A 16,020-nucleotide genomic window follows, 5' to 3' on the forward strand; every position below is an offset into this window, starting at 1 on the left:
CTGATGAGCTGAATTGTCAGAAAAATTTCTTCCTTAGTCATAATGATGTATGTCTCTCCAATGTTGACATTCTGTACCAAGTGGGAGGAGATAGAAAGAGGAGACTTGTACCTGGACACAATATTTCCGACAGAGTCAAAGGATTGTTTGTAGTTTGTAAGAATATGAAATCTTTTTCATTCAGTTTTAAGTTCTCACCAATTGGACATGGGAAAACACTGACCAATGCATTATTACACCATGCTTACCCTCGGAGACACCAGTTATTGTTTGCCTATGACTTTAGGGAACCTTATGTTAGCTGTGTAAGGGATGTGTTCTCATTCCGAGAGGCAGGAGAGTGGGGTAAAGAACTTGCAAGGACTCAATCCATAGGTTGGAGGCTATCCTCTGTGAATCATGACTTTCAACTATCCCCAAGTCTTCCTCAATGGATTGTAGTAAGTTCAACCGTACTCGACTGGCAACTAACAGAAGCATCAAGACATTTCAGATGTGGTAGACCTCCACTGTGGTGTTGGAGTTCTTCATCGGGAGCTGCTCTAGTCCGTACAGCAGATATTATTCCAACCATCAGCCAGCTGTGCCCCCAATTGACTTAGTAATTCATTGACCCATTTATTTTTGCATCTATTAGACTTACTTTCTCATGTATACTTGTTGCTATGTTGAAAGCCCAGAAGAGGTTTATGATTGTTTCTTTGTCCCCGTCGCGTCGCCCCCTTGAGAACTAAACTCGACTTTATTTCGTCCCCTAGGAACCTAACAATCCCCTCACGATCCGATCTCTGTGGGACTGGGGCGAACAGTTCTCAGATCGGGACATCCTCCTCTTCGATAACCCCCTGTATAATCCGGCTAACGAGTCGAACCTGCTGTCTCTGGACTGTGTGGCATTACCGCAGCTGCAGCTGTGGGCGCAGTGCTACTTCCGCTATATACCGCAGCTTGAACTGGTTGGCGGTGGATCACCTCAGGTAAGACCCCATTTCCCACTTATGGTTTGGGAAAAAAAAATCGTGTCGTGTGTAGTGGGAACAGTGTTATTTAAATTACGTTTCCTACAGGACATTCGGGGGAAAAAAAATCGGATGAAAAAAAAAAAAAACACCACCCCCAACAACAAGATGCACTCAGCCTTGCAAGATCAATCGAGAAAGAGCTGGTTGAAAATTCAGTTTCTTGTATCGGACTTTTTTTAAAGAAAAAAAAAAAAAAAAAAAAAAAAAAAAAAAAAAAAAAAAAAAACACCTTTTTTTTTTTTAAAACTACTTATACATATACTTGAGTGATAACTGATAAGATAAAAAGATGACCGACCTTCTTACATAAATAAAACGATAAAAAGTTACTTTGTAGGTATCAGATTGGAGCAAATGCTGTCAAGGATTGAAATGCCTGATAAAATGCGCGTTTTTTTCGATGGAGCACCGTGTGAAATGCTCTTTATTATGAAGTTTCTAGCGCACTCTAGCGTCAAAAATATGTACTTAGTGGTGTACAACTCGTGAATATGAAAATCGTTTTGTCACCCCATTTCAAAATTTGATTTTTGATTATTTGATTAAAAAATTTCTTTTTGGAAGTGCAGTGATAAGATAAGAAATAAGACAGAACCTCTTTACCTTCACCTAGGTATCTAAAGTGCATCTAAATTCCCAGTATTATGCAGCAAACGTTCCTGAGGATATGATCGAACCATGTAACTTTAGTTAAGGTTACAATGAATAAGTTCAGACTAAGCATCTCCGAAGGTAGCAAGAGACACAGCACTTTCAAAAGTTTCATAGGTATTGAAGGTCCTGACTCACATCCTTTTGGTTATAATCATGATGATTCATCCTTGGAGCAGCTTAGTCCAAAGTTGTTACTGGGAGAAATGGTGATTGCTGAAGCTCAGAATGTCTTGTTGTTTACACCAGTCAGTGATCACAAAACAGGTCAGTCGGGAGTTCTATTTGTAACCAACTTCAAGTTGTCATTTGTTACCTCGGAAGGTAAAGATGCTGATGAGCTGAATTGTCAGAAAAATTTCTTCCTTAGTCATAATGATGTATGTCTCTCCAATGTTGACATTCTGTACCAAGTGGGAGGCAATCAGATTCCGCTTTGGACGTCCACACTCCCCAAAGCGGAATATCACAATCTTATTGGTTCAACCATATTGACTATAACAAAGCCACATAATCGAATATGGCTTTTCTGTATCAAGTGCCTTCAGATTTTTTTTATACGTAGAAACCTAGAAAGTCTTTCAGCTCCGTTCACACTGCACGAAACAAAATTTTCCTCGTCACGATTTTTTTTATTATTATTATTTGTGAGACGTATACAAATGAATCAGTGTGTTCACATTGCCTAAAGAAGAAAAATTTGACAGGTTCCTATTCACAAAGAAAAATTCGTGCAGTGTGAACGGGCTGTTACACTTAGTGTAAATTGTAAGAAACCTTTTATTTATTTGCAATTGTTTATCGATTTGAATTCTATATGACTATGTTTAAGTTAAATATTTGTATATGCCTATTTATTATTGTAATTCAAATTCTCACCAATTGGACATGGGAAAACACTGACCAATGCATTGTTACACCATGCTTACCCTCGGAGACACCAGTTATTGTTTGCCTATGACTTTAGGGAACCGTATGTTAGCTGTGTAAGGGATGTGTTCTCATTCCGAGAGGCAGGAGAGTGGGGTAAAGAACTTGCAAGGACTCAATCCATAGGTTGGACAAGGCGGGATTCGAACCCAGCACTTCCGGGCTGAGAGTCCAGTCTCTTATCGACTTGGAGGCCTGAGTATTGTAAAATGTTTATTTGTACATCTAAAGAGAAAACCATGTTAGTTAAAGAGGTTCGATAGAGGAAACTGCTTTAACTACTAAGGACTCATCATTTCGAGAGCCATTCGTCACGATTTTTTTTATTATTATTTTTTGTGAGACGTATACAAATGAATCAGTGTGTTCACATTGCCTAACGAAGAAAAATTTGGAACAGTTGTAACTTCGGACGAAGAAAAATTCGTGCAGTGTGAACGGGCTGTTACACTTTGTGTAAATTGTAAGAAACCTTTTCTTTATTTGCAATTGTTTATCGATTTGAATTCTATATGACTATGTTTAAGTTAAATATTTGTATATGCCTATTTATTATTGTAATTCAAAGTTTATTTTCGTCCACTGAGAAGTTTGGTGTTTTTATTTTTATGCCTGAGGCGGGACCCGAACCCAGCACTTCCGGGCTGAGAGTCCAGTCTCTTATCGACTCTCTCACAGAGGTTGGAGCCCCGAGTATTAGGTACATAGACGGGTTCCTATGTAAAATGTTTATTTGTACATCTAAAGAGATAACGAGAGGTTCGATAGAGGAAACTGCTTTAATTACTAAGGACTCATCATTTCGAGAGCGAAGAGAGGGACAGGATAGGAGAAAGTCAGCCGTTCCGAGAACAAACCTTATCTGTTTAGGATAAAATCCGCCCCGGGTGGGAATCGAATCCGCAACCTAGCGCTTACAAGGCAGACGCGCTACCTTCCAAGCTAACTAGGCTGGCATGTAGATTTGTGTACATCTAGAATTCTAGATATTAGTAATGTACTACAACCTGCCTCGGTGGTGTAGTGGTCAAGACGCTCGCCTGGTAAACAGGAGGGCGTGGGTTCAATCTCAGCCGAGGTATGGAATTTTATCCTCCCCACTTACGTGCATTACCCACTAAGGTAGGTTAGGAATTCCTTTTGGTAAACTTTCGGAAACGGAACTGATTCCGATGGCGCGTCATCTTGGATTTCCCATGGATTATTACAGGCGGTATCACGCGAAAAGAGGGGGAAACAAGCTTGAGAAGGAGAGGAATTTCGAAAGGAAAATACAACTATTGCACTGAGAAAAAAACTAGGGTGCCGGCAGCCCAATCGGGTGACTGGGTTCCGGCACTCTAATATTAAACTCTATATCGGGAAGCTTGACCTATTATTATTAGTTAGGTAGTACAGTTGAACCTGTCTAAGTGGGAAACCTGGATAACTGAGGAAAAATCGTGGCCCCTTCATGGCAACCTCTCTAAGTAGGACACTTTTTAACTGGGGAAACCTGGATAAGTGGGAAAAAATTGTCGGTCCCTTGGATTCCCACTTAGACAGGTTCGACTGTATTTTTTTATTTCCTATTCGAGCAGCATAAATGAGCGCTATTATTACAAGCCTGGGTGGATACACCAGAGGGGCCCAGGCCCCCTCGAATTTTTTACGAGGGGGCAAGGTATTGTGCCGTGCCTAGGGGAAGGCACAGCTTTAGGCCGTGCCAGTAACTGCACAGGTAAGATTTTGTTGTTTAATATCTACTTAAAAACAGCATAAATGAGCGCTATTATTACAAGCCTGGGCGGATACACCAGAGGGGCCCAGGCCCCCTCGAATTTTTTACGAGGGGGCAAGCTATTGTGCCGTGCCTAGGGGAAGGCAGAGCTTTAGGCCGTGCCAGTAACTGCACAGGTAAGATTTTGTTGTTTAATATCTACTTAAAATAGGAGCAAACGAGTACAATTTTTCGTCGATGGTGGGCATCGAACGCGGGATCGCTTGCATGGCAAGCAAGCGCGTTACCACTAGCCTAACTGTGCCCCCAATCGACTTAGTAATTCATTGACCCATTTATTTTTGCATCTATTAGACTTACTTTCTCATGTACACTTGTTGCTATGTTGAAAGCCCAGAAGAGGTTTATGATTGTTTCTTTGTCCCCGTCACGTCGCTCCCTTGAGAACTAAACTCGACTTTGTTCCGTCCCCTAGGAACCTAACAATCCCCTCACGATCCGATCTCTGTGGAACTGGGGCGAACAGTTCTCAGATCGGGACATCCTCCTCTTCGATAACCCCCTGTATAATCCGGCCAACGAGTCGAACCTGCTGTCTCTGGACTGTGTGGCATTACCGCAGCTGCAGCTGTGGGCGCAGTGCTACTTCCGCTATATACCGCAGCTTGAACTGGTTGGCGGTGGATCACCTCAGGTAAGACCCCATTTCCCACTTATGGTTTGGGAAAAAAAAATCGTGTCGTGTGTAGTGGGAACAGTGTTATTTAAATTACGTTTCCTACAGGACATTCGGGGGAAAAAAAATCGGATGAAAAAAAAAAAAAACACCACCCCCAACAACAAGATGCACTCAGCCTTGCAAGATCAATCGAGAAAGAGCTGGTTGAAAATTCAGTTTCTTGTATCGGACTTTTTTTAAAGAAAAAAAAAACACCACCCCCAACAACAAGATGCACTCAGCCTTGCAAGATCAATCGAGAAAGAGCTGGTTGAAAATTCAGTTTCTTGTATCAGACTTTAAAAAAAAACATGAAACTCACTTCGTTCTTTCAATAAAATTGATTTAGTTCTTCTTTTCCTCACCAGGTGGAGTTCATCGCACGTCAAGCACTCCTCGGGTCGTACACTCTGGAAGACCTATGTCCCGAACAGGTGGGCTCCTTCTATCCTTTCACCCAGTGGCGGTCTCATGTAGGCTCCACACCGCCCCCTCCTAATCCGCTACTGATGAGTACACTGTCCCTGAATACGAGTGGGGGCGAGGGTGACGAACACTCGTACTGCACTGGGATTACGGACTAGTGGTTCGGCACATTCAGAACAATGGTCTTACGGGCCCCTGGAGGTCGGTTCCTATGGAAAAAGTTGCGAAAAATCCAAATCTGCCTCGGTGGTGTAGTGGTCAAGACGCTCGCCTGGTAAACAGGAGGGCGTGGGTTCAATCCTAGCCGAGGTATGGAATTTTATCCTCAATATAATTTGAGAATTTGACCACAACAATAGTAGTAGCCTAGTGCTGGAGTACAGGGACTTTTCAGTCCTATGCAAGCAGTATAAATAAGCACTATTATTATAAATCTATCCTTAAATCGGGGGGAGAAGTGTTTTTAAAAGGTCTTTGAATTTCATTTTCCTTTCTTTCCAAAAAATTGAAACAGTGACGTCACAGTACAAAGCACTTGCAAGCCACTGGTCCAGTGAAGTGTAGAACTGAAACAAGGGCCATTTTCGGGGGCCCCGAAAGTCCGATGGGGGCCAAGATCTATCGAGAAACTACAGTTATAGTTACTCATTCATTACCTTGAAAATCTGTTTCGTGTTAATATAGGCTGGGTGGCGCTTCGAACTCTTGACGTTCGCGCGCCTCCCGGCACTCTTGATTTTTCGTCCATTAATATAAATCCTGCTCCGATCAAAATTTAGTATTTAAAACTACCTCCTCTCATATTTATTTTGAGTTATATTCGATTATGTGACTTTTTTATAGTCAACACGGCTCGGTAGCGTAGTGGTCAAGACGCTCGCCTGGTAAACAGGAGGGCGTGGGTTCGATCCCAGCCGAGGCATGGAATTTTATCCTCATTAAATTCATTCAACTGGGTACCTCTACGGTTCTACGGTAGTAATACCAGCCTACTAAATTAACAAAATATTTAGTAATATAGAACGTGTTTGTCATATATTAAACAGGTAGGTACCTATATTTAACAGTCATATTATGGTATTTAGGTTAATATATTAAGGAAGGTAGGTACTAGGTAGATATAGGTTAGAAAACTCAAGGTAGCTAGGTAATTCGCAACAGGAAGCGGTTAATGATTCTGATTTATGACGTAGGAACATAGGTAGAGAGGTAGGTAGTAGTGGGAACACATAGGTAGGTGGTACCTACCTGCATGTGCGGTCAGGTTGAAATAAAAAGGTACCTACTTACATGGGATAATGAAAAAAAGTTCACATCAAGTTAATCAAGTAATAAGAGCTGATTATCTGAAGGAATCATGTAAAAATGATTCTCATAGGTACCTACTAGGTAGGCGAACCTTCATCCTAATACAGGGTAACCCAGCGTTACCTGACGGTTTTTAAAATTATTATGCACGTTCAATTTTCAACATAAAACGGTGATATTTATTTTCATTGAAAGATAACTAAATAAGGTTTAATTTTTTGGGGATTTTGTTTGTGATGGTGATCAGGTGTGGAAGACAACGCTAGCCGAAAAATCGCCCTCATTTTGAAAACACTCAATCTGGTTCAAAATTCGACATACTGTCTCTAGCACTTCCTGGACTATAGCACGAATTTCTCGATGAAAAGCACCAGTCAACTCATCCAGAATCCTTGTCTTATAAATATAGACCTTGTTTTTCACGTATTTCCATAAAAAAAGGTCGCACGAGCTAAAATCGGTTGTGGAGGGAGGAAAATCAAAATTGGTGCGAAACTTCCTGTGAGCATTAGTAAAAAATTCACTACTTTTAAGAAATGCCACCATAGCGAAAGATCGATGTTCTACCAAAGATGTGAAATATGCAAGAAATAAGAGGGGATAGGGTAGGTGCACCTCCCAACGGCCCTCTCCCAAATGCACCCTCAGTAGAAGTCCATAGATAGTATTTATAAGTAGATACCTAGGTACTTTCCTACAAAAGACGTGAGGTAAAGACGGAGTAGGGTAGGTGCCCCTCCCAACGGCCCCCTGTCATATGCACCCTCAGTAAAAGTAGGTCAGGCTTTGTTATCAGAGGAGGAAAATTCAAACTGCACATTTTCGCATTAGTTTCTCTTTGGCGTCTAAGGCGAGTGATACTGCATTTTTTTACGGTGGTCAAAAACGAAATAGTCTAGATTTTTTTTATTTTTTATAAGAATCTATACCTATATAAAAATTAAACAACTGTAATTTCGGCTTGTGTTGTTCACTTGCACTTCCGTAGGTAGATTCTTATAGGTACGCTTAAACCCAACTTAGGGTTGTTTACCCCTACACCTAAGCCTCGGAGCGCGCTTTTTGTGTACGGTCTTGGTAGAAAAAGAATGTCTCTCGCTGTATGAACGGAAAGATACCTCCTGGTCCCCATTTAGGTGCATTACCCACTAAGGTAGGTTAGGAATTCCTTTTGGTAAACTTTCGGCAACGGAACTGATTCCGATGACCCGTCATCTTGGATTTCCCATGGATTATTACAGGCGGTATCACGCGAAAAGAGGGGGAAACAAGCTTGAGAAGGAGAGGAATTTCGAAAGGAAAATACAACTATTGCACTGAGAAAAAAACTAGGGTGCCGGCAGCCCAATCGGGTGACTGGGTTCCGGCACTCTAATATTAAACTCTATATCGGGAAGCTTGACACTATAATAAAGCATTCCAACAGCCTAAATCAGGGAAAGTAACCCAATAATAGAGTTCTTCCACCCTAAACTTGTGGCACTCTGTCAACATTTTTTTCTCAGTGTGTGGTCCAACATTTCCAAAGTGTGGACCCTGCTTAAGCAAGAACCCACGGTCTTTTGTTCCAGAGTCCAACTAAACATGGGGCTATTCAAGTGGATTTCCCTCGCCTTGCTCGCATTCATTGGTTACGTAGCGTATGAAGTTCTGTTCAAAGTACCGCCTCTACCCCACATACCGGACACGTACTGGGGTAAGGGTCGCCCTCGCCCGGATGATGTGGCCATCTACCCGTTCACTATTAATGTTACAGACTCGGTGAGTAAGAATGGATGTTGTTGTTTTAGTGGCTCGGCTTTAGCTTTCGCCGAATAGTGACGGCAGAATACCTAAAGGCCAGTCTAGTTAGCTTAGTTGGTAGTGCGTCTGCCTTGTAAACGCTAGGCCGCGGGTTCGATTCCCGCCCGGGCCGGATTTTATCCTGATGGTATAATGTTCGTTCTCGGAACGGCTGGATTTTTCCTATTCTGTCTTCCTTCTCTCTTCGATTTCGGGACGATAAGACCATAGCAGTTACAGTTCCCTCTGTCAAACCTCTTAAAACAAAAGAATACCTAAAGAAAAGATATCCTGTTGTATCTGCTAATATACACCGGGGTGATGGTCTCTAGCCATGTTTAATTGACTCGTCCTGAACAACAGTCAACCATCGCATCGTGAGGCCTTGTGCTTATTCTTTAAAACAGAGAGAAAACTTTGAAAAACTGCCAGCTAGCTAGGCTGGTTAGGGTTAGCTGTTCTTCTCCCTGCTTATAGTCCAACTGGACGCCAGTCTACTCTCTGTTTAAGGTCCCCTGCCCAAAAATGGAAGTGGCAGACAATGCATCCGAAACACACATACCTACGGCTCATTATTTTATGTAGGCCCTGTAATGAGTAAAGGTAGGAACACACTACTATCACGTCATGTGGCGTGATGTAACGTGACGGTAGTATTTCTACCTTTGGCCTTGTTGAACACCCAAAGGACATTTACTCCCTCAAGTTTGGGCTAAATCACACCTTTGGAAGCTCCGTGGAAGCCATTTTTAACTTTTTTGTGATGAGATGCCAATAAATTTTATCCACTACGTACGTTATGTAACTTGACTCAATGGCACATGTATAGCACATGAATAGTCTAAGTCATGCAGATAAGAATAATATTGAACGCCGATGATATCAATACCCATTGAAATCAGAAACGCCTTCAATACCCATTGAAATCAGAAATGCCTTGAGTGCCACAAGCTTCAAAGTTCTTGTCACGGAACACCTCTATCCTGAAGCTTGATAATCTATTTCATTATTATTCCTTCGTCTTCTCTTTTCCCTTCTCTTCTTTCCCCTATTTTTCTATCCCGCCGACAGGTTTATCCTGTTGGCGATCGTTGGTTGGGTGGAAGAGCTCACAGTGTGAAAATCCTGCCATTAAAGCCTTAAAAAAATATGTGGGTAATTTTTTGTCATTTTGCGTTAGGTATAAGGTTAGGTTATACCGAGATTTATTTTTAGGTTCGGGTGATAGTAGGGTGCAAACTGCAAAAAAATCATTTTTTGAGCTCCTTGCTCCTTGAGCATAGGTAATAATACCTAGGTAACCTAGGTACCTCTTATTTGTAGGGAAATTTACTTATAACAGTTATAACTCAACAAACTCAAAATGACCCAGAAGAACCGAAGCCCAAACGTAAAAACTTTACGTCCTAAATATCCAACAAAACGAAGAGGAAAAAAATGCAACCGTACCTAGGTATATCTTTACAAAAAGGAATGAGATCCCACCAAAAACATAAATGTAAAAAATAAGGCCAAGTTCCTTTCCAAAAATTTCGGCCCTCCATCGTTCTGAGATCTTTACTTTGGTCCAAGTTGCCTGTCCTCCCTCACTTTAACCTGTATCTCCTTCCAAAATCCAGGTCACCTCCGTCCACGGAGAACCATTTTCCCTTAATATTTTTTTTTACATTCGCAACTTCTATATTGGCCCCTTTTTTTCAGTAGGTCGAAGAGGTATTACGTATTACCCCTCTTTTTCAATAGGTTGAATTGAAATTGTCGCTCTTTCAAAGGTCTTTGAAAGGCGTTGGTTAGGTTTCTGATATAAATTCTAAAAGGAGCGGAGGCTGAGAAAAAAGTGGCTACCGGCCTTAGTACGTTGGTAAAAGTTAGATATAAAGTCAATTTTATACATGGATATTTGTGATAAACAATTGATAATATTAATAAACATTATTAAGTTTGAAATTTTTCCCTTCCGATTTAGAAATTATCTCACTAGTTCTCTGGGAATCATTTGATTGTGTTCTCATTTGGTGTTTGGATTTTCATTTGAAGGAAAAGTGGAATTTTCTATAACACCAACTTTTTGGTCGACAATTTTTTCATGTGCCTCTAAATGCTTGTTTGGGACAGTGATTGATTACAAAACATAGTAGGTAAGTAGAAAACTAGATTTTTCCCACTTCCCTGTTTTTACTTTTTTTTAAAAACTTTGCTCTATTTTGGCTCTTCCTGGTTTTCATCTTTGATTGTACATCGTATAACGTATTATTCCTAATTTCCTATACTTTTAGAAAATCCGTTTTACACAAAAAGGACTTTTCCTGCCATAAAAGCCTTTGTTTTTTGGTACCTATAGGTGTTATGGGATGTAACGGAGGGCACGAGTTTCGTCCCGTTGACCTTTTTTTACGAATAAAACTTTGCTCTATTTTGGCTTTTCCTGGTTTTCATCTTTGATTGTACATCGTATAACGTATAAATCTTATTCCTAATTTCCTTTACTTTTAGAAAATCCGTTTTACACAAAAAGGACTTTTCCTGCATAAAAGCCTTTGTTTTTTGGTACCTATAGGTGTTATGGGATGTAACGGAGGGCACGAGTTTCGTCCCGTTGACCTTTTTTTACGAATTCCCTCCGTAACAAAGTTAACAAAAAAAAAACGAACTCCGTCCGCTGAAGTTGATGATTCAATTTCGGATTCCTCCCTCTAGCCAGATACAAATGAGAATGAGATTTGAAATTAATGATGATTACCTGTTTGCATGTTTGAATGAGTTTCAAATTGTTGATACCTACCTACAAATCCTACACTCATACCTACCTAATACCTATGTATCTAGGTACAACAGGAAAATGAATTAATGTGACATTGTGACACTGTATAGGGATCTCCTCCTCCTCCTCCTCCTCCTCCTCCTCCTCTTCTTCTTCTTCCCCTTCTTCTTTTTCTTCTTCCCGTTCTTCTTCTCCTCCCTCACCTAATCCTCCTCCCCCTCCCTTCTCTTCTCATTCATCTTCTTATTTAGATTTTAACTTAACTGAACCTGGGGGCTGCTCAGATGGGCCTCGTCATGAAGAAACTAATGGCTCGGCTAGGCCACGCCCAGTTCTACGTACAAGGGGGAGATTGGGGGGCTTTCATTGCCGCCAACATGGCAACGTTGTATCCGGAAAAGTAAGTTAATTTGGCGTCACAATATGAGAAGGTTTATCCACACGATAGCTTGAACTGTTTCATTACAAATTTTCATCAGTAAATGGTTTCTTCAAATTAAATTGATCCCAAGGGCAAGGGAAACCTAGACCCTTGAAAAATGGAGTGTGCCTGAAGGCATGTGATGTGTTCCAATCCATTCAACTGGGTACCTCTACGGTTCTACGGTAGTAATACCAGCCTACTAAATTAACAAAATATTTAGTAATATAGAACGTGTTTGTCATATATTAAACAGGTAGGTACCTATATTTAACAGTCATATTATGGTATTTAGGTTAATATATTAAGGAAGGTAGGTACTAGGTAGATATAGGTTAGAAAACTCAAGGTAGCTAGGTAATTCGCAACAGGAAGCGGTTAATGATTCTGATTTATGACGTAGGAACATAGGTAGAGAGGTAGGTAGTAGTGGGAACACATAGGTAGGTGGTACCTACCTGCATGTGCGATCAGGTTGAAATAAAAAGGTACCTACTTACATGGGATAGTTAAAAAAGTTCACATACTCATTAATCAAGTAAAAAGATCTGATTATCTGAATGAAATAATCATGTAAAAATGATCCTCATAGGTACCTACTAGGTAGGCAAACCTTCATCCTAATACAGGGTGACCCAGCGTTACCTGACGGTTTTTAAAATGATTCTACACGTTCAATTTTCAACATAAAAGGGAGATATTTATTTTCATTGAAAGATAACTAAATAAGGTTTACTTTTTTGGGGATTTTGTTTGTGATGGTGATCAGGTGTGGAAGACAACGCTAGCCGAAAAATCGCCCTCATTTTGAAAACACTCAATCTGGTTCAAAATTCGACATACTGTCTCTAGCATTTCCTGGACTAGGTATAGCACGAATTTCTCGATGAAAAGCACCAGTCAACTCATCCAGAATCCTTGTCTTATAAATATATAGACCTCGTTTTTCACGTATTTCCATAAAAAAAGGTCGCACGAGCTAAAATCGTTTGAGGAGGGAGGAAAATCAAAATTGGTGCGAAACTTCCTGTGAGTATTATTCAAAAATTCACAACTTTCAAGAAATGCCACCATAGCGAAAGATCGATGTTCTATACCAAAGATGTGAAATATGCAAGAAATAAGAGGGGATAGGGTAGGTGCACCTCCCAAATGCACCCTCAGCAAAAGTCCATAGATAGTATTTATAAGTAGGTACCTACCTAGGTACTTTCCTACAAAAGACGTGAGGTAAAGACGGAGTAGGGTAGGTGCCCCTCCCAACGGCCCCCTGTCATATGCACCCTCAGTAAAAGTAGGTCAGGCTTTGTTATCAGAGGAGGAAAATTCAAACTGCACATTTTCGCATTAGTTTCTCTTTGGCGTCCAAGGCGAGTGATACTGCAATTTTTTACGGTGGCCAAAAACGAAAGAGTTTTCCTAGGACTTTTCTAAATTCCTTATCCTGTAGGAAGGAAAGTAACGTAATCGGGTGATTTTTTTTAACAAGTAACTACATAAGAATAAAACGAATGTCGGTCCGGGCTTTACAGTCCTTCACATCAGTTGGTAAAATAGAATGTCTCGTCTTATCGACATCCTTATGTTAAGTTCCAAGGTAATTTAAGTAAGTATTTTCAATCCAATCTTCTACTCACAAAATCTAGTAACATTCAAGACCTCCCTGGTGAAATATCAGGCTCACAGTGAAAGAAAAAAATGATGGCTGGGTGAAAGAACCCCTCCAGGAGAACCCTGCCACTTAAAATAAAGCAATTGAAAAAAAAATGTCCAAGTCGAAAGGGCATTACGAAAAGGTCATACTGCCTTAAGGTGTCGATCGACGTCGACTGAAACCGTAAACTGCCTCGACAACGACAACATAGATTCACCTCGTCGTCAATCAACCATCGATCGACGAGGTCGACCATGTGTGGACACACCTTAACCAAGTACCCATTGCTCCGGATTCAACCCACGCCACGGTCTTTTGTTCCAGAGTCCAACTAAGCATGGGGCTATTCAAGTGGATTTCCCTCGCCTTGCTCGCATTCATTGGTTACGTAGCGTATGAAGTTCTGTTCAAAGTACCGCCTCTACCCCACATACCGGACACGTACTGGGGTAAGGGTCGCCCTCGCCCGGATGATGTGGCCATCTACCCGTTCACTATTAATGTTACAGACTCGGTGAGTAAGAATGGATGTTGTTGTTTTAGTGGCTCGGCTTTAGCTTTCGCCGAATGGTGACGGCAGAATAAAGAAAAGATATCTTTTTTATCTGCCATACACCAGGGTGATGGTATCTACGTATCTAGCCATGTTTGACTGGCTCGTCCTGAACCACAGTCAACCACCGCGTGGACTTGTGCTTATTCTTTAAAGCAGATCCCACCAAAAACATAAATGTAAAAAATAAGGCCAGTGACGGCAGAATACCTAAAGGCCAGTCTAGTTAGCTTAGTTGGTAGTGCGTCTGCCTTGTAAACGCTAGGCCGCGGGTTCGATTCCCGCCCGGGCCGGATTTTATCCTGATGGTATAATGTTCGTTCTCGGAACGGCTGGATTTTTCCTATTCTGTCTTCCTTCTCTCTTCGATTTCGGGACGATAAGACCATAGCAGTTACAGTTCCCTCTGTCAAACCTCAGCTCATCAGTATCTTTTCCTTCCGAGGTAACAAATGATAACTTGAAGTTGGTTACAAATAGAACTCCCGACTGACCTGTTTTGTGATCACTGACTGGTGTAAACAATAAGACATTCTGAGCTTCAGCAATCACCATTTCTCCCAGTAACAACTTTGGACTAAGCTGCTCCAAGGATGAATCATCATGATTATAAGCAAAAGGATGTGAGTCAGGACCTTCAATACCTATGAAACTTTTGAAAGTGCTGTGTCTCTTACTACCTTCGGAGATGCTTAGTCTGAACTTATTCATTGTAACCTTAACTAAAGTTACATGGTTCGATCATATCCTCAGGAACGTTTGCTGCATAATACTGGGAATTTAGATGCACTTTGGATACCTAGGTGAAGGTAAAGAGGTTCTGTCTTATTTCTTATCTTATCACTGCACTTCCAAAAAGAAATTTTTTAATCAAATAATCAAAAATCAAATTTTGAAATGGGGTGACAAAACGATTTTCATATTCACGAGTTGTACACCACTAAGTACATATTTTTGACGCTAGAGTGCGCTAGAAACTTCATAATAAAGAGCATTTCACACGGTGCTCCATCGAAAAAAACGCGTATTTTATCAGGCATTTCAATCCTTGACAGCATTTGCTCCAATCTGATACCTACAAAGTAACTTTTTATCGTTTTATTTATGTAAGAAGGTCGGTCATCTTTTTATCTTATCAGTTATCACTCAAGTATATGTATAAGTAGTGATGTAATAATTATTTATTACAGTGAAAGGTGTAGTTATTCTAGAAATCCATCAACTTGTGAACATGAGGGTGTGTTTATGAACAGGGCTGAGATGAGCTCGGACGACGTGAGATAGCTGTCCCGGCGGCAATTTTTAAAATTCATTTTATATTTATTTTTGTTTGCTTTGTAATTTGCTTGTTTTTAATAGCTAATATAAATGAAAAGTATAATATAAACGTGCAAACTAAAGATAAAAAGTAAAAAATGAATTCAGATTGTACAAGTTGCAGAAAAAAAAATCAAAAATTCAAATTTCCCGCCAACTTTACACGCAAAAAGGCATAAACACAGCCTGATACTCTGCCCTGCTAAAAAAGAGGGCAGTAAGTCCAAAATTTGACATTTTGAGTTATATATCTATACCCACGTATTTTTATGCGTAGAATTCAAAAAACGCATCAAAAACAGTCTACGAAAAAAAACAACGAAGATACAAGGAGCACAGACAAGGAAGAAGGCAGTATATCCCAAAATTATCTCTGCCATGCTAAAGAGCAAAGCAGTAAGCGCCAGACATTAAGAGACATTAAGAGAGAAAGCAGTATATCCATGGATATACTGCCTTCTTATTTACTATGAAGTTTTCTAGTAAATAAGAAGGCAGCATATCCAATGATGTATTGCGTTCTTGCTTTGTGAGTACCACAGTTTTCTTAATTTACCTCTTTTCCACTTTATTTTTCAGAATTTTAGCATCAATTAATGATAAAATATGAACTTTTAAACCTAAATTCAAGAGAAAAATTTGCAAATGACACAAATTTCGGCACAGGTCTCAGAAATGACTGCCAAAAACTTCAATGACGTTTCCTGAAAAGTTAGGAATTTGGATATACTGCCTTTTCATTAAGGAGGGCAGTAAT

The 16,020-nt window shown here is 40.4% G+C and overlaps 3 protein-coding genes across 3 annotated transcripts in view; all 3 read left to right on the plus strand.

Moving 5' to 3' along the window:
• Positions 1-758: 758 nt before the first annotated feature.
• Positions 759-6,238, plus strand: LOC103512379 (the record flags this gene model as incomplete). The annotated part of the gene is made up of 2 exons (XM_026825874.1): positions 759-977; positions 5,410-6,238. Coding segments are annotated over 2 exons (435 nt in total), but the record flags the coding sequence as incomplete, so codon positions are not given.
• A 2,074-nt stretch (positions 6,239-8,312) lies between these two features.
• Positions 8,313-8,602, plus strand: LOC113468744 (juvenile hormone epoxide hydrolase 1-like). Its single transcript, XM_026825869.1, has one exon. It carries the CDS (start codon positions 8,360-8,362, stop codon positions 8,591-8,593), a length of 234 nt encoding a protein of 77 aa, XP_026681670.1. The 5' UTR covers positions 8,313-8,359; the 3' UTR covers positions 8,594-8,602.
• A 1,827-nt stretch (positions 8,603-10,429) lies between these two features.
• The window catches only part of LOC103512380 (juvenile hormone epoxide hydrolase 2), a 24,590-nt gene continuing 18,999 nt past the window's right edge, over positions 10,430-16,020 (plus strand). The window contains exons 1-2 of the mRNA XM_017445385.2: positions 10,430-10,695; positions 13,718-13,907. Of these exons, the coding sequence (XP_017300874.2) occupies positions 13,731-13,907 (177 nt within the window). The 5' untranslated portion in view covers positions 10,430-10,695; positions 13,718-13,730. The remainder of the gene's footprint in view (positions 10,696-13,717; positions 13,908-16,020) is intronic.

Source organism: Diaphorina citri, unplaced genomic scaffold, assembly GCF_000475195.1.
Source record: "Diaphorina citri unplaced genomic scaffold, Diaci psyllid genome assembly version 1.1 scaffold832, whole genome shotgun sequence".
Classification (NCBI taxonomy): Eukaryota; Metazoa; Arthropoda; class Insecta; order Hemiptera; family Psyllidae; genus Diaphorina; species Diaphorina citri.

What these genes read in the sequence shown, in the direction of transcription:
- LOC113468744 (XM_026825869.1), top strand. Translation starts at nt 8,360, where the DNA reads ATGGGGCTATTCAAGTGGATTTCCCTCGCCTTGCTCGCATTCATTGGT.